This window comes from Podarcis vaucheri, assembly GCF_965113315.1.
Source record: "Podarcis vaucheri genome assembly, chromosome: Z".
In the NCBI taxonomy this organism is placed as follows: domain Eukaryota; kingdom Metazoa; phylum Chordata; class Lepidosauria; order Squamata; family Lacertidae; genus Podarcis; species Podarcis vaucheri.
In genome coordinates, this window is record NC_138758.1 from 34824175 (window position 1) to 34842920 (window position 18746).

General features: G+C 46.1%; 1 protein-coding gene across 3 annotated transcripts in view; it reads left to right on the plus strand.

Moving 5' to 3' along the window:
• The window catches only part of VAV2 (vav guanine nucleotide exchange factor 2), a 155586-nt gene that overhangs the window by 129230 nt on the left and 7610 nt on the right, over positions 1-18746 (plus strand). For 2 of the 3 annotated variants that reach the window (XM_082207909.1, XM_082207910.1), the window contains exons 9-22: positions 312-411; positions 1312-1407; positions 4085-4153; positions 8098-8184; positions 9358-9443; positions 9743-9875; positions 11377-11486; positions 12184-12285; positions 13491-13579; positions 14255-14271; positions 16264-16279; positions 17345-17472; positions 17956-18030; positions 18378-18430. In XM_082207909.1, the coding sequence (XP_082064035.1) occupies positions 312-411; positions 1312-1407; positions 4085-4153; positions 8098-8184; positions 9358-9443; positions 9743-9875; positions 11377-11486; positions 12184-12285; positions 13491-13579; positions 14255-14271; positions 16264-16279; positions 17345-17472; positions 17956-18030; positions 18378-18430 (1161 nt within the window). The remainder of the gene's footprint in view (positions 1-311; positions 412-1311; positions 1408-4084; positions 4154-8097; positions 8185-9357; positions 9444-9742; positions 9876-11376; positions 11487-12183; positions 12286-13490; positions 13580-14254; positions 14272-16263; positions 16280-17344; positions 17473-17955; positions 18031-18377; positions 18431-18746) is intronic. The other variant, XM_082207911.1, reaches the window with a different exon arrangement.

The window sequence follows — 18746 nt, forward strand, 5'->3', positions numbered from 1 at the left end:
CAGTTTATGCAACCACTTGGTTCCATAAAGTTTGGGGACCACTGCATTAGGTGGAAGCTGGAGCCAGAGCAATCCCAGCCTGAATCTTGGAACCTAGAACGCACCCCAAAATCCAGTGCATGGATTGTATGTACTCTGCATGGGGCTCTTTTGGAGAGAAGGGAGAGGTAAAAATATATTAAAACTTGTGTCAGGAGTGGGATTGTCACATCACCAATGTTAACTAGGGTTGGACTGTGTTCCATGCCAAAATGAGCCAAGCAGAGAGCCAAAGCAGTTGTCAAATCCTTTCCCCTTCTTCTTCCTTGTAGGCTCTTGATATACGGCGAGTACTGCAGCCACATGGAATATGCACAGACCACGCTGAATCACCTCATGGCCAACCGGGAAGATGTTCAGCAGAAAATCGAGGTGACTGTGCTGAGCGTTTTTGGTGGGTGCGGGGAGAGGTCAGCAAGTGGGTGGCCAGCCTTTGAAAGGGGATTAGATAAATTCATTGCTATCATTGGCTTACTAACCACAACAGCTGTGTTCTCCCTCCATTGTTGGAGACAGCGTGCTTCTGAATACCAGTTGCGGGAGATCTCTCCAAGTAGAAAGCTAGAAAAAGCGTAAGAAGAGGGTCAGGCCAAAGGGGGCCCAGCTAGTCTAATTCTCACAGTGACCAACCAGATAACCATTATGGGAAACCTGCAAGCAGTATTTATACCCCAGCTACTCTGGGTAGCTCCAAACAGATTAATAATAATAATAATAATAATAATAATAATAATAATAATAAAGCAATAAAACATCAAAAACTTCCCTAAACAGGGCTGCCTTCAGTTGTCTTCTAAAAGTCAGATAGTTGTTTATTTTCTTGACATCTGATGGGAGGGCATTCCTCAGGGCAGGTGCCACTACCGAGAAGGCCCTCTGTCTGGTTCACTGTAGCTTCACTTCTCACAGTGAGGGAACCACCAGAAGGCCCTCAGAGCTGGACCTCAGTGTCCTGGCTGAACGATGCAGGTAGAGATGCTCCTTCAGGTATACTGGGCCTCAGAAAGTAGAGTATAGCGTAGCTAGTCACCATTGATAGCCATATTCTTCTTCTGAAGCCTTCCATGTGAATGGCCATCTATGAAAGAAGAACTCAGCTTTGATCCCTGATAGTCTAGGCACTGTTTTTTAGATGCAAATTGGATTTCCACAGTCAGAGCAATTGAAACTAGATAATTTCTTAACAGCAGCATGAAGTGATAGCCTTTTGAAAACAAATATTTTCTTTTTTTCTTTTTTAAAGCATTCTCACTTTTCTCCCCCCTCTTTCAGGAATGTACGCTGAAAGTTCAGGATGGGAAGTTTAAACTGCAAGACTTGTTGGTGGTGCCAATGCAAAGAGTTTTGAAGTATCACCTCTTATTAAAAGTAAGTGGGTTCACCTGTATTCTGATAGGGAGCAGAAATTCCTCCAGCTACAGTGTGTTTTGGGGAGGGGGAGGGAAATTAAAGTATATAAAGCAAATCAAGAAAAAAATGCTAAACGTTTCTTATGAATATTATTATTATCATTATTATCACAATTATTATTACATTTCTACCCTCCCATTTCTTCCAACAAGATCAGGGTAGTGTAAACAATTCTCCCCCTCTTCATTTTACGCCTACAATAGCCCTGTGAGATAAGTTAGGCTTAGAGACAGTAACTGAGCCCAACATTACATTCAGTGTGCTTTATGGCAGAGTGGGGGATTTGAACCCGGGTCTCCCAGGTCATACTCTGACACTAACCACTGCACCACACTGGCTTTCAGTAGAAACTGTAGAAGAGCATATTTGATTGATGTAGGCATTGATATTTGATTGAGGAATGGAAATGAGTATTGCAGAAAAGAGTATAGTCGGCTAAAATCTCTAAGAGCAGGGAAACACACCCATGCTTGAAACACCTTGTTGCAGGTCCTGCTTTTTCCCAGGGATTCAGAGCCAGATATCCCTTATCTGAACCCAGGACTCCAGGTGTTATTCCACATCTTTAATTACAGGGCTCAAGTTGATGGATGTTGCAACTTCTACCACATCTACAGTTTCCTTCAGGGCAGCTTACAGCCCATTATCAAATTCAAATAGAAAATTAAAACTCATTGATGTCAAAGCAATTAAGCAAAACTACAAGAAATAACATTTAGATCGAAAAGGTCACTAACTTGTTTCAGTTTTCATCAGTTGTCAGGTCAATGGGCAGCAAAAATTTGCTGCCCTTTGTCTTCTGAAACAGCCCTGGCTAAGCAAATGGAGTTTTCTTCGTCCTGTGGCAGGTAGTCTTTTGGATGAAATAAGGTTGTGGACCTCAGCTTGTGGAAAGGAGTGATGCAAGCATCTCCCAGTTTTGATCTGTGCCATGTTGGCAGATGTGATGTGATCAGCCTGACAGCATAGGTCACATCAGATGCCCTCTCCAGAGTGGCCTTTAGCTGCAACGCTCCACTCCTCTCCTCTCCTCTCCCTGCTGCCACCTCACTCTTGGTTCAATATCCAGCCTGAGGGGCAGGTTTGACGAAGTCTGAAAGTTAGACAGGAGTTTGAAGTTGGCAGAAGGAGAGCAGCAGTGTGTGCAGAGTTAGCCTGGAGAAAGATGTCCCCAGTGCACACAAGCTACAGTCCGTTATACTAGCTCCCTTGTGTGAAGCTCAACAACTCCCATAAAGTGAGTTGAGGCACTTACCTGAATGTGCAGAAGCTGTGTCTATGGGTAGGCAAGGTGAGTAAGCCCCGCCCCCTAGCATCCCCTTGCACAGCATGCTCAGCCCCCAGTTGTCCCTGCAGGGTAGGCCTGTGGAGGCTTGTGTTGGCACTTGTTTGATCAAGAGCAATACCTCTTGTGCAAACATGGAGCCTGTTCAGTCAGGGCCTGGGTATTTCGTGTCCAAGCAGATTCTGTTCCGCAATAAGGAAGAATACAAGCTACCGTATTTTTTGCTCTATAAGATACACTTTTCCCCTCCTAAAAAGTAAGGGGAAATGTGTGTGCGCCTTATGGAGTGAGTGCAGGCTGCGCTCAGGAGGCTCAGGGTGCGCACCAATCCCTCATGCTCTCCTGGCTTCAGGGATAGCCATGCAGAGCCTCTTGAGTGCAGCCAGAGCACTCCTGCCTCTTCGCTCAAAAGGCTTTGCATTGCTTTCTTGTTTCTTGTTTTTCTCCTCTAAAAACTAGGTGCGTCTTATGGTCGGGTGCGTCTTATAGAGAGAAAAATATGGTATGTGGACTTGCAGGATTGTCAGCAGGAGGGAACCCCCCTGCAAATCCACAGAAGGCTGTTGAAGATAGATTCTGGGGCTTAGCCTGGGACTCCACTGAAACCCCAGTCCCCTTTCTCTCATCAAGCTCTATACGCCTTTCTTATTTATTGCATTTCTATTCCACCTATTTCTCCAAGGAGCTTAAGGTAGCATGCATGGTTCCTCCGACTTCTCAATTAATTCCCCACAACAACCCTGTGAGGTAGTTTAGGCCAAGAGGCAGCAACTAGGCTAAGGTCACCCAGTGAGCTTCACGTGGCAAAGTGGGAACTGAACCCTGATCTCCCAGGTCCTAGTCTGACACAATTAAGAGCTACACTGCTGCTAAACACTTTTTCCAGGAAAGGATGCATAGCTCCCCTCCCCACATTTATTTCCCTCCATCCTCTTTCGCTCGTCTTTTTAAATGTTAATAATTGCACCAGCGTCTCCATGCAATGGAACCTTTGTGAAGCATGGGCTTGTTGATCCTCATTGTTTTGCAAGGAGGGTCAATTAGCTGATGGGGAAAGAAACCTGCAAATAATTTGCTGATGCATGAAATTCCTTCTGTTAGCTCTGGGTTCGCTGAGCTGCCACAACACACCCCTCATGGGTTACTTGCTGGATGATTGTAACAGGCTTCTGGTTCGCAGCAATACACAGTGGAGGTGGAGTCATCACACAAACACCCTCACTTCCCTGCTGCCGGTGATTCTGTGGCTGCAGGAAGTTTGTCACTGATGCTGGCTTCCAATGTGAGGCTCACATTGTGGGATGGAGCAAGGCATCAACATGCCTCTGACATGTTGCAGTTTCCTTTCAGGAGCTTCTCAGCCATTCATCGGATCGGCCAGAAAAGCAGCAGCTCAAGGAAGCCTTGGAAGCGATGCAGGTAGGAGCCCCATTTTTTTAAACCAGGTATTGGGGTGGGGGTCCTTGTGTTGTTTCAAGGCCACACTTGTTCCTAATCTTCCAAAGTTCCAGATATTCTTATAGGCAAATCCATGGAGGGTCACAATGGCTGTGTTTCACCTCCGCTCTTGGAGGCTGTGTGACTCTGAATGCCAGGTGCTGGAATCACAGGAGGGGAGGGGAGCTCTTGTGCTCAGGTCCTGCTTGTGGGCTTCTTCCCACCGGGGCATCTGGTTGGCCACTGTGAGGACAGGAGGTTGGACCAGATGGACCCAGCTGCAAGGCTTTCATGCTCCAAAGTTCACGGTCCCAAAGTTTGATCTATCAACTTAATCTGTCAATCATATCTGTTTCTCTTTTCCAAGCTGAAGTTCAGTTCACCTCTGCATCAACTTATGGTTTTCTCTGCTGAGTTTCCACACTGAAGCAGCTCAAAGCAAAACAGGAAACAATGCAAGTTGAAAAACCATCACAGCAACAGTCTAAATGCTACAGTAATTCCTTTCAAAGCGCCATGCTCCAGTCCAAAGGAATAACTCCTTTTGATAGTACAGATGACATTGCAACATTTTTCTATTCATGGTCAATTAAGACATCAGTCGTTAAAGCCTGTCCAATGATCCCAGCTAGTTCAAATATCTAAACCACAGTAAGATAATATTAAACATTTCCAGCAAAGACACTGAGATTACTGAGCATCTGCCAGTGGATTCCAATGAATACTCAAAATTCTAAAAAAAGCCACAGCAAAATATGTCACTTTAAATGCAGTGGTCCATGAAATCCCTAAAAGCAATCAATTTTTTGTGATTCTTCTTTGGAATGGGGTTGGACTAGAGGATCCTTTGGGGGCCTTCCAACTCTAGGATTCTGTGATTCTATGAAACATGTAAAAGCCTCTTGAAATAAAGGTCTTCCATAGGTGTCTAATGGGTAAGGAGGGCAGGATATTGCTGGCTCTCCTTGGAGGTGGCATCCCCTGATATGAAGGGAGGCTCCTAAGGCTGCACATTGGGAAGTCATCAGGCCCTGGACAAACTACCTTCGGGGACGCATCTCCCTGACATTCTGAACCTTTGATTGACCCCTGAAGTGCCCTTGAGGTCCCTCGAAACATGGTTTGAAAGCTCTCCCTGGATTCCTGAACCCTCCTGAAATAGGCCACTTCCTGGAATGCAAGGAGATGGTGGCCACAGGCAACTCTTGGCTCACTCCATTACGCTTTGGGTGTTGTTTGCCTTGCTAACTGTTGCTGCCACTCAGTGTTTGAAACCCTGGGACTGTGTGACCCTTAACAAGCACTGTCACTTCAGCCAGGGATTAATCTTTCTTATGTTGGGGAAGCTGTGGAAGGTCAGCACCCCCAGGGCTTGTCTTGGGAAAGTCTCCATCCCTCTGACTTAATCTGAACTGACAGGGCAGAAAGTGTGTTTGGGCGGGGGGGGGGGAGATGGAGAAGGTGGGAGACTATGAAAAGAAGTGGTATGCGCGCGTGCACCCCCCCCCAATGCACACATTCTAAAGATACAGTAGGGCAGAGGCTGCCAACATGGTGCCCTCCAGATTGTGCAGACAGCAATTCCCATCATCCCTGACTGGCTGATGGGAGTTGTAGTCCAAAACGTGGAGAAGGACAAGTTGTTGAAGGCTGCATTACAGTCTTAGAGCAAGAGCTGCCTACATTTCTTCCCAGTGTCTCTGCACGAGATGCTGGTTTTGGGGGAAGGTTATCCCAGAGCACTGACAATATTTGGCAGCGTCCTGTGAAGGCAGGTTCTTCCTCTTTTTCTTCCCCTTTGGATAAAAATAATCACCAAGGACTCCGCCCCCAAATATGTATGCACTGCAGGGGAGAGGCAAAGATTAGATCAGGCTTCCACAACCTCAGCCCTCCAGATGTTTTGAGACTACAATTATCCCTGACCATGGGTCCTGCTAGCTAGGGATCATGGGAGTTGTAGGCCAAGAACATCTGGAGGGCCGAGGCTGAGGAAGCCTGGATTAGGGGCTGTCAAAGTTTGCACAGGGACTCAACGGGCAGCCTGTTCTCTGCATGAGTGCTCGGGCTCACAAGTGTGCCTGTTTAATTTAATTTATTTACACACAACGGTGCAGAAAACAAATGTGCTGCTCTCTTTCCTCAGCCTTACACCATCTGCCGCCCTCTCCTGCCCACCAGGGGATTTGCAGCACCGTAACCAAGGGCTCCCTTCTGCTCAGCGATTGTATTTCTCACAATGGCAAACCTTAAAACACCCCTGAACATTCTATGCAGGTCATCACAAGCTGCCAGTGGGCAAGCTCACATGCAAGTGTGGTGAGGGACACCACCATGCTGCATGTGTTTTCTGCATGAAATTTTGGTGGTGCCATGTAAAATGCAAAGCAGCCCCTGTTGCAGTGTGCGCATTTTGGGGACTGGATTTTTTAAAATTATTATTATTTTACATTTATTGTGTCTCACTTTTTATCCAAGTTGCTCAAGCCAGCATTATGTCCTGTCCCCCCCCCCCGTCCCTCCCTCACAAACAACCCTGTAAGGTAGACTGGGCTGAAAGAGAGAAAGTGAAACAGTGATTGGTGCAATATCACCCTGTGAGCACCTGTCAGGCTGAGTGGGGGGTTTGAACCCTGGTATGTCCTGACTCCTAGTCCCAGCCCTTTAACCACTGCACAAATTTCATCAGTTTTGAGCTGCACCACAGCTCCATTCAAGAGGACCCTGGGATTAAGAATTCCCATGGAAATGGGAGCAGCAATTGCTGATGTTGGCTTATTCATCCCATGTCTAGAACAGAGATCAATCCATCAAATATAATCAGCATTTGCTGTTCTTGCTACTTTCAGTTCGCAAATGATACATAATTGATTACGTCCCCGTCCCACCCAATTGGGTTGCATTAAATGAAGTTCACCATGCCCATAAATGTCAATGAGTCTACTCTGAGCAGGACTAGCACTGGACACCACTCATTGCACTTCCTTTGACACTGAAATCCGTGGGGTACAGTAACGTAATAATGACATAACTTAAGTAATTAGTATATGAAGCCCATGACAACTTGGGTCCAGTTCACCTCTAAGAGCACCTTACCTTCTGTGTACCCACTTGGCTGCTTTGATCAGAACTGGCCCTGTTATAGGGACCATGTAATACCCACCCCAAATTTGTAAGAAATTGAGCTTTTAGTCTAGCAGCACCTATACTTTGGAACTCCCTGCCTAGTGACACCAGGCGGGTGCTTTTGCCTGTACTCTTTCGGGTACCCACTGAAAACATTTTTGCTCCATAAACAAACATACCCAGATGTTTAGGAAGTTTGTGTGGGTTTTGATCTGTTTTTAGTCTGTTGCCCTATTAACTTTTTGAAAGTTTTAAATTATTTTTTTCCTTCTTGATAATTTGTTTCATCTTTTTGTAAACCGGACGATGCTTTTTTTAATTAAAAAAAAACAGTTCTATGGTTTTTAAATAATCAATCAATCAATCAATCAATCAATCAATCAATCGTGCAGATGGTATAAGTTACATAATTTTGCTACAGCAGGCAGTGAGGTGAATAGGAAGATGCACTGCAACTGATTGGAATCAGTGTTGCATACAAAATAGAAAACAATGCAGCCTTTGCCCCCACTTGTGGCCACCCCTGCAGCATTGCAAGGGATTCTGGGGGGTGGCATCCACTGTGTCTTGGAATAGCCCTTCTCTGAACTGATCCTTTGAAAAATATATGAACGGGGCAGTCCCGAAGCCAGTGTATGTGTGCCTGTCCACCACTGTTTCTTATTATGTTGACGGCTCTCAGCTGATTCTGCCAGATCACAATGTTACAGCCAGCTGTGTGTGTGTGTGTGTGTGTGTGTGTGTGTGTGTGTGTGTGTGTGTGTGTGTGGTGTGTGTGTGTGTGTGTTTCATTTTTTCAGGACCTGGCCATGTATATAAACGAAGTCAAGCGGGACAAGGAGACGTTAAAGAAAATAAGTGAATTTCAGAGTTCCATAGAAAACTTGGTGAGATAAAATTCTGGCGACCTTCTGAATGCTGTTCCCCTAAAAAATAAATTGAGGGAGTCCTCATAGTTCTGAATAGAGAGATGGATTAAATAGGGACGAAGGAAGCAGCTGCCTTACGCTGAGTCAGACTCTTGGTCCCTCTAGCTCAGTGTTGCGCACACTGACTGGCAGCAACGGCTCTCCAGGGTTTCAGGAAGGGGCATTCCTAACCCTACCTGGAGGTGCACCTGGGGATTGGACTTTGGACCTTCTGCATGTAAAGTAGTTGCTCTTCCACGGAGCTGTGACCCTTCCCAGAAACATAGGAAGCTGCCTTCTATTAGTCAGACCCTCAACCCACCTAGCAAAATATTGTCTATATTGACATTCCCAGGCCTCTCTGGAAACCTTCTCCTTGAAAGGTAGGCTTGCCACAAAGCTGCAGCCCTTTCCAACATGAAAACACAACCTATAAACAGAACAAAAACAAGCAGAACCAACAGCAGCAAAAAGCAAAGAGCAGCAGCTTTAATAACAGATCACACACCACAGAAGGTTGGGAGCCATGGGATTTATAAACAGCAGATCAGGAGCTTCTCTGACCCCGTTTTCTTTCTCCTGCTAGCCTTAACCAGGATTCCCTCTTAAGCAAGATTTGAAGTCAAGATCTGAGGCTGCTCCTGGGTATTTTGATAGTTATTGTTTCCGAGCACAATTCAAAGTGTTGGTGCTGACCTTTAGAGCCCTAAACGGCCTCAGCCCGGTATACCTGAAGGAGCGTCTCCACCCCCATTGTTCAGCCCGGACACTAAGATCCAGCTCCAAGGGCCTTCTGGCGGTTCCCTCACTGCGAGAAGTGAGGTTACAGGGAACCAGGCAGAGGGCCTTCTCGGGCGTGGTGCCCGCCCTATCGAACGCCCTCCCATCAGATGTCAAGGAGATAATCAACTATCTGACTTTTAAAAGACATCTGAAGGCAGCCCTGTTTAGGGAAGTTTTTAATGTTTGATGCTTTATTGTGTTTTTAATATTCTGTTGGGAGCTGCCCAGAGTGGCTGGGGAGGCCCGGCCAGATGGGTGAAGTATAAGTTGTTGTTGTTATTATTATTATTATTATTATTATTATTATTATTATTATTATTATGTTTTTGTTTCCCCCCTCTCTCAACACTTTCCTGTGTTACCCCACAGCCAGTGAAACTGGAAGAATATGGGAGGCCCAAAATAGACGGTGAACTGAAGGTCCGCTCAATAGTGAACCATACGAAGCAGGATAGGTGAGCAAGCGAGAGAAGGGCAGAACAAGCAGGTGGCCTCTGCTCACCAAATAAGGCCGGGAACTCTGGTTTGCTAAGGATGCTGGGAATTGTAGTGCAATAAGTGTAAACTACACTTCCCTGAGTTCACAGCTGTGAAAAGTGGCATAAATATGCTTTAAATGGATGGTGTGGATGTAACATTCCCAGGCTATCTTGGAAGGGATGGGAAGAGAGTGACGCTCAAAATTACTTTAATGCTGTTGAAAAATGTGTTTTTCAAGCGTTGGCTTTGTATCTTTTCTTTGGTGTGGGGGCAGGTACTTGTTTTTATTTGACAAAGTGGTGATCGTCTGCAAACGAAAAGGCTACAACTATGAGCAGAAGGATATCATCGAGCTGTTCTGCTACAAGATGACGGATGACCCGATGAACAATAAAGATATAAAGAAGGTTGTTGTTATTATTGATGATGATGATTACTCACCATCCCAATCTCTTAAGTGGTGAGAGACCCCAGAGGTCCCAGGCACTTACCCAGGTTATGTTTCCTTGCAATGAGGGTTAGCTGAGACTGCGGTTGCCCTTGGGATATATGGTTTCATTTACACATATGTACAACCTGAGCATAGGATGGAGGGGCTCACGTTAGTGCTTTTCCATTAGTCACAGCTTTGGATCCAGCACAGAGCAAGCAGGTCTCTGTGTATCCAGCCTCCAGCCTGCTTTCAGCTCAGCTCTCACAGCCCACTCTGGCTCTTGTTCGCTTACCTAACAACAAGGAGTGGATGGTGAAGGAAAGACCCACGCCTTAGCCAGAGGGGCACCATCACTTAGTTGGGGCTTTTGCAACCAACAAGCTCCTCCTTTGGGGTGCCGATGAGGACCCTTAAGTAGCCAGCTAAGGTCATTGTCTTACAAAGAAACTTCTCTCACTAGTTCAGCAAACTCCTCTACTGGATTCTAATCCTCACTGGGTACAGGAATTGGAAGGGACTCAGGGCATCATCCAGACTGACCCCCAAACTCACATTATTAGCATTTACATTCCTATTCTGTCCTTCCAGAAGAGCCCAGGGTGACAAGACCAAAATGTTAAAACAATACAATTAAAAAATAAAATTAAAACATTTATGAAATGTTTACAAACCTCTAAAATCAGTCATATTACCCTGATTATTTTAGGGTTGCCAGGAACAGTCTTTTCAACTACCAAAGACCTGGGTGAAAATGAATATTTTAAAATCCCTCTGAAAGCCAATAGCAAGAGAATCAAGCACATTTTGCCAGTGAGGGCATTCTATAAAAGGGGGGGGCAGCATCGAAAAGACCCCATGACTGGAATCCCCTGGTGTTGGCATCATAGAAAGAGCTTCCCTTGCCTAGTAGGGTCCTGAAATGGTTAGTTTTGGCAGGTGGGCTGGGTTTAGTAACCATTTGGGGCAGAACGCTCCTCCATATTTTTGATCAGATCTAAGAACGTAAAAATTCCCTGACCTCAAATTCAAAATGTGACCAATGGAGGACTTCTGATGTGGCTATGTGCCCATCCTAGTTCCTTGCCTCTTGATATTTTGGGGTGCTTGGTTGGCAGGAGATTGAGTCTTCCCTGCTCCTGGAAGCCAACCTCTCTCTTTAAAACACGGGTGAGCTGGACCCTGGAGCCTCTTTTTAACAAAACTGTGTCTCTGCTTTCCCTTCTCATGCTTCTCAGTTGCATGGAAAAATGGTAAGCTGCGTCCACACATTCAGATTCAATTTTTATCTTATCGCTGTAACACGTCAATAAGGGACAATTTGTAAGGAAGGAAGGAGGACAGATGGGGGCTGGCTGAGGGTAGGCTGAGGTTGGCGGGACAGCGCTCCCCATTTGCCCTGATTGGACCAGACTTCATTGGGAGGAACCATTTTGATTGCTTTAGCATCCAATGCTCTCTCTTGTTTCCCTTGGTAGTGGTCGTACGGTTTCTACCTCACTCACCTCCAAGGCAAGCAGGGCTTCCAGTTCTTCTGCAAGACAGAAGACATGAAAAGGAAGTGGATGGAGCAGTTCGAAATGGCCATGTGAGTATTGGGGCACTTAAAAGAAGAAGAGGGTTGACAGCCGCCATGTTGGCACATATCAAAGGAAACACCTGCAAAACCCCAGAGCCAGTAAAAGACCCGACAATAGGCAACATTGAGGCACTTTGACATTACATAGCTTTATTTCCTGTTCTATATAGTTTTAAGGGAAAGGTTTTAAAAGCGGGTGCCACCAGTCTTTCGGTCCTGCAACCCCAGAGCGGATGTCCCAGGATCTCCCTGTCCAATGTTTCTATGGGATTTGTCATTTGAATTGTTGTTAGAATGTCAGACTAGGACCTGGGAGAGACTAGGGTTCAAATCCCTAGTTGGCCATAAAGCTCACCTTGGGCCAATCACTGCCTCTCAGCCTAACCTACCTCACAGAGTTGTTCTTGTGGGGATTAAATGAGGAGGGAAAGAACCTTGTACACCACTGTGTGCCCTTCCTTGAGCTTCTTGAAGAAAAGGAGAGAAATAAATGCAACTAAAATAAATAAATATTTTTTTAATTTAGAATTTAAAGCAAAATAATTGAAATGCTGAGTTTATCAGGGAACTTTGTTTGTGATCCTCAGGGTGCCCACAGAAGCCTCCTGAATAAGTTGGAAAAGCGTGCAGTGTTATTGAAGCTGATCAGGATAGTCCTGAGAACTAAAAATAAACATCAGCTGTTTTCGTTTTCCCTTTGAATCAGGTCGAACATCAAGCCGGAAAAAGCCATGGCAAACAACCACAACTTCCAGATGTACACCTTTGACAAGACGACAAACTGTAAAGCATGCAAGATGTTTCTCAGGTGAAACTCTTCTGCTGGAAAGTGTCTATCCAGACCAATGGTGGGCGGGAGGTGGTTTGGCATCTGCTGGCAGATCTCTGGGTGATTTGCAACAGAGCGGCTGGGCTTGCACACTCCCAGTGGTTCAACAATGGCAGTGACTTGGGGACGGGCCACAGCTGAGTGGCAGAGCAGCTGCTTTGCATGCAGACGTTCCCAGGTTCATTTCCCAAAAACATCTCCAGGTAGGGCTAGGATTGTCCCCTGCCTAAAACCCTGCAGTACTGAGCTAAATAGACTTAATATGGCCTGACTCCATTTAAGACTGGAATCGTATTTTATTTTGAGGGAAAGGATGCATGGTGGTAGATTGTCAGTTTTGCATCCAGTAGAACCCAGGTTCATTCTCCAATGGCATCTCCAGGTAAGGCTGAGAAATAGCCCTGCCTGAAATCCTGGAGAGCCTCTGCCAGTCAGAGTGGACAGTACTGAACAAGATATACCAATAGTCTGATTGGCATCTTTCTCTGTTCTATGCTTGGAGAAGGGGAAACACCTAAAGCGAATGCAGGTAAATTGGTGTGGTGTGGGGTACATGAGAAGTATCTGGTCCTGTGTCTCTGCTGATGGTGGGGAAAATTACAAGAAGGGGGATTCCATCTAAACCTAAAGAAGGACCTTCTGATGATAAGAGCCATTCAACCGTGGACGCAGTGGCATAGCGTGGGGGGGTGCAGGGGGGGCCGGCCGCACTGGGCGCAACATCTGGGGGGTTAGGGTTAGGGGGCGCAAATCCAGGGTTAGGGGTGCAAATCCACGGGTTAGGGGGCGCAAATTACTTGCCTTGCCGATCAGAAGGTCGGCGGTTCGAACCCCCACGACAGGGTGAGCTCCCGTTGCTCAGTCCCTGCTCCTGCCAACATAGTAGTTCGAAAGCAAGTCAAAGTGCAAGTAGATAAATAGGTATCGCTCCGGCAGGCAGGGAAACGGTGTTTCCGTGCGCTGCTCTGGTTCACCAGAAGCGGCTTAGTCATTCTGGCCACATGACCCAGAAGCTGTACACCGGCTCCCTCGGCCAGTAAAGCGAGATGAGCGCCGCAACCCCAGAGTCGGCCACAACTGGACCTAATGGTCAGGGGTCCCTTTACCTTTACCTTAACAGTGGGTCATCTGTCAGGGATTATTCAGCTGTGATTCCTAACCCTCCCCAATTCCTCTTTTCACAGAGGGACCTTCTACCAGGGTTATCAGTGTGTGAAATGCAAAGTTGGCGCTCACAAGGAATGCTTGGAAGTTATTCCCCCCTGCAAAATCAGTAAGTTTCTCCTATGCGGAAGCCGCTTTTCACAACTGTGGTTTGCCTCAATGATCTGTTGGTCCCTAACATGGCACTTGTGAGTGCAATGGCACCCTTGATGTCCTTTCTTGGTGCCCACAAAGCCTCAGAGCAGCCACCCCAGGCAATACACTGCCCCTTTTGTTATGAAGGGCCTTTTTGGTGACTGCTCCCAGACTTTGGAACTCCCTCTCTAGAGAAGTTAGACTGGCTCCCTTTTTGTTGTTCTCCTGCCAGCAGGTGAAGATTGTTTTATTCTCTCAGGCTTTTCAGGACTTTTAAAAAATTATTATTGTTGTTGTTGTTATTTAAGGAAAGGGCTTTGAAATAGCGCTGTGCTATTTTTATTGTCTGTATTTAAATATATTTGATATTTATATTGTATTAATTCTATTAATGAGTTTCATTCCTTTTTAACAATTATCTTTTATATGCTTTTAGCTTTTCGTATTCTGTTTGTGTTCTTTTATTTTGTGTATGTCTTCTTGAGTCCTGGTCTGGGAAAAGGGAGGGGTGTAAGTAAATAAGCAAGTAAATATTCTCTTGGGGTTTGGGGATCCTTTCATCCCACTGTGTAAACTGAAATGTGGAGTTTCCTGCTCAAGCTAATCAGAATTTTCATTTCATTTCTCCCCAACCCACCCAAATCTTCAGGTTCACCTGCAGACCAGGTAAGATCCATCACTTCTTTTTGCCTGCTCTCCAGGAAAGGATGTTCCTATCTGTTGGCTGCAACTGTCTATGATTTCATTTCCTTTGTGCACTGGCATCACTGGGCAATGGAGATGGGGACAGGAGCAGTCGCTCACTCCTGCAAAGTCACTGCCACATACTGGGAAAATTGAGATGACGACAGGGAGGGCAGTTCTGTCCAAGTGTGGTAGCAGAAGCAGCAGATTGGCTCTGCTGACAGGCACACCCAGTGCCAGCCTACTTGATGCCTTTTCTCTTTGCTCCGATGGAGGACAGAGAAAGCAAGGCAAAATGTGGGAAAACCTCTGGCTTTTGCATAGCTGAATTTCATCCACCTGTACTTTGTTTGCCCCCCCTTTTTTTGCCTGCTGTGCCCACTTTTTATTTTAGCCCCACTCACCACTAGCATGTAGCCCCTAGGAAGAGCTCCCAGAATGAAAAAGGGCCCCCCACCCCCGTATTAAGCAAGAGTTAACTTTTTGTTTGTTGACAAGGTTTGTACCTGTTTTGCGAATATATATATATATATATATATTTGCTTTCGTAGATTTTCACGGGTACAGGAATGCAGGTTTTGGTGTCTTCGGGTGTCTTCCCGTGTAAGAGTCGGGGTGTCTGTGCGACATGAACAAGCGTGACGACACGTCCCGCCTGCCAGACATCTGGAAATTAGCCCTCCCCACAAAAACCGACACCAGAACCAGAGGCACACAGAACGCCGTCACCAATCAACCACACCAGACCCAAACCCAGACCCTCTCCACAGACATATTACAGACTCCATCCAGTAGCCAAACTATAGTGGCACCTCCGGATGCTGCACCCCCCTGCAATCCCTACACAGATCTGGCTGGCACAAGGCACAAAACCACAGCTCGCCCCTATACACGAAGCCAAGCCAGAGCACAACTAAATGCAGCACAGCCATCTTCTCAGAAAAACTCTTCACAAGCTCAAGAGGTCAAGACACGAAAGCTTTAGCAACTAATCTACACTTAATGACCCACCCAGTGGTATTCAGAATATCACTCATGAAATCACTCAAGATATCCCTCAAGTAATTAAGGAACAAAAGAAGAAAAGGCACACTAATCTAGGAACTTCCTCTCTGCCCAGAACGTTGGAGGCTATACACCACACCCCTCAACAGTATTTATAGGAACTCAAACACCAGATTCTGCTCTGTTCCAGTAACAAGAAGCCGAAAGCACCAGCCTGAAGATGACGAGTGAGACCTCGTCGAAACGTCGCACAGACACCCCGACTCTTACACGGGAAGACACCCGAAGACACCAAAACCTGCATTCCTGTACCCGTGAAAATCTACGAAAGCATATATATATATATATATATATATATATATATATATATATATATATATATATATGCAGGTTTTGGTGTCTTCGGGTGTCTTCCCGTGTAAGAGTCGGGGTGTCTGTGCGACGTTTCGACGAGGTCTCACTCGTCATCTTCAGGCTGGTGCTTTCGGCTTCTTGTTACTGGAACAGAGCAGAGTCTGGTGTTTGAGTTCCTATAAATACTGTTGAGGGGTGTGGTGTATAGCCTCCAACGTTCTGGGCAGAGAGGAAGTTCCTAGATTAGTGTGCCTTTTCTTCTTTTGTTCCTTAATTACTTGAGGGATATCTTGGGTGATTTCATGAGTGATATTCTGAATATCACTGGGTGGGTCATTAATTACTTGAGGGATATCTTGGTTTCGACCTCGTCGAAACGTCGCACAGACACCCCGACTCTTACACGGGAAGACACCCGAAGACACCAAAACCTGCATTCCTATACCCGTGAAAATCTACGAAAGCAAATATATATATATATATACACACACTCTCAGAGGGAAGACAGAGGAAGTGTGAACTGTTGTTACAGCAAGCAGGATGTTTTGTGGCCCAGAAAGAATCGTATACAATTTTAAAATCTCTCTCTCTCTTTCTGTCTGTCTGTTTCTCCAGGATTCATTGAATATGGGTAAGGTTGCTATTTTCTCTTTATTATTATTGCTGGTGCTTTTTCTTTTTTCTCAAAATACTCCAGCTGCTTAGTGAGATGAGGGACAGTAGACTGCAGAACAGATCAGCTGCATCCCTGGTGTGTGTCTCAGAGCATGGATGAATGGTCTGCATTATCCTGAGTCACACCACTTGCCCATCAAGCTCAGTATTGCCTACACTGACAGCAGCAGTTCTCCAGGGTTTCAGGCAAGGGACTCTTTCCCAGCCTTGTCTGGAGATGCCAGTGGGCTTGAACCAGGGACATTCTGCATGCCAAGCAGGTATTCTGCCACTGAGCTAAGGACTTTCCACTAAAAATAAATGAGGTTCATGTCCTCATTGTTCTGAATAAGGGTAGAATTAAATACTAGCATTATACCCCAAGAGTTGGTCTATCTAATTCAGTATTGTCAACACTGACTGGCAGCATCACTCCAGGGTTTCAGACAGGAGATATTCCCAGCCTTACCTGCAGATGCTGCTAGGGATTGAACGTGGGACTTTCTGTATGCAAAGCAGCTGCACTATTCCCCCCTTAAATTGATAGTCTAGTCCTCATTGTTTCTGAGTAAAAGGCAGGATTAAACAGGATAGGCTAGGTTGTTTTTTTAAAAAAGAATATAAGCCCAAGGGCAGAGACTGATTTATTTATTTCTAGTTGACCTGTAGGCTACTCTGGGAATCTTTATTTACTTATTCATTGACCAAATAGTGAAAAGGGGAAATGCTTTAAATAAATGAGGCTGCCCCAAAGCAATATCAGCCTTCGAATCCCCCATATAATGGCAAAGTCGACAGATAAACAACTTTGGCTTTTAGAAGACATCTAAAGGCAGCCTTGTATAGCAAATTTTTAATGTTTGATGTTTTATTTTGCTGGAAGCCCCCCCAGTGTGGCTGGAGCAACCCAGTCAGATGAGTGGATGATGATGATGATGATGATGATGATGATGATGATGATGACATTTTGATAGAAGTTCATTCACTGACTTAATTGCATCCAACTTCAGCATGGCTTCTCCTTCCTTCTGTCTACATGCAGGTCCCAAAATGGTGGCAGTCCAGAACTACCATGGCAACCCAGCTCCCCCAGGGAAGCCCGTCTTGACATTTCAAACAGGAGAAGTTATTGAGCTCCTCCGAGGGGACCCAGAGTCACAGTGGTGGGAGGTGAGTGCTGGGAGGCCCTCTGGAAACATCCAGGAGATCTTAGGTGAAGATGGGGCGCAAGTTCAGCCATTGCATCCAATGGAATTGATTTGCAACTTAGTTTTAGATCAGGGTGGGGGATTTCAGGCTCTAATCTGGCCCTCCAGACCTCTTTGTATGGCCCCCATAAGTCTTCCCAGGCCACACCTTCCTTGAGCATTTTTGCTTGGCTGGAAAGCATTCTTGATTTCTGACATGACTCAAGGGGGACCTCAAGGGTGTCAGTTCACCCATGGGTGTTATGTTGGAGGCTTCAGAACAGTGGCCTCTTGGGCAACTTGGATGGGTAGTTCCCCAGTCCTTGCCCCAGCAGCCTGCTTGCACTGCGGTCTTCTCCTGGTCCTGCTTCTCCTGGTCCATGTTAACTGAAGCTATGACTCTCTGAGGCCAAAAACACCCCCTTTGACTCTGCCCTGTGACTCTTTTTCTCGTCTTCGTTTGCAGGGAAGGCTAATATTGTCGAAGAAGTCTGGTTATTTCCCCAGCTCGTCAGTCAAACCTTGCCCAGTGGATGCCAGAGTAAGGAGACAGGAATGTTAGCAGAATCACTTAACTTCTGCAGATGGGAGAAAAGTCTTGATAGAACTTTATTTGAGGTTTTTAAGCAGTAGCTGGCGTGCTCTGGTCCATGGGGTCACAAAGAGTCGGACACAACTAAATGACTAAACAACAACAAGCAGAAGCTGGACGGATATCTCTCAGTTATTCTTTAACTGTGATTCCTGCATTCCAGGGGGTTGGACTAGATGACTCTTGGGGCCCCTTCCAACTATAAAATGCTGTGATTCATTAAAAAACAACCACCACTGTTTGCCTTCTTAGGATGCCACTACTTATGTAACTCTTTTCTGCTCTGCTTCCTGCAGCCTCCTAACAGCCGGCCCCCATCACGAGAGATGGATTACTCTGCCTATCCTTGGTGAGTTCCAGTGTTCAAATTAGGCATGCATTATCAGGAGACCTGGGATGCAGGTGGCACTGTGGGTTAAACCACAGAGCCTAGGATTTGCCGGTCAAAAGGTCAGCGGTTCGAATCCCCGCAACGGGGTGAGCTCCCGTCGCTCGGTCCCTGCTCCTGCCAACCTAGCAGTTCGAAATCATGAAGTGCAAGTAGATAAATAGGTACCGCTCTGGCGGGAAGGTAAACGGCGTTTCCGTGCACTGCTCTGGTTTGCCAGAAGCAGCTTAGTCATGCTGGCCACATGACCCGGAAGCTGTACGCTGGCTCCCTTGGC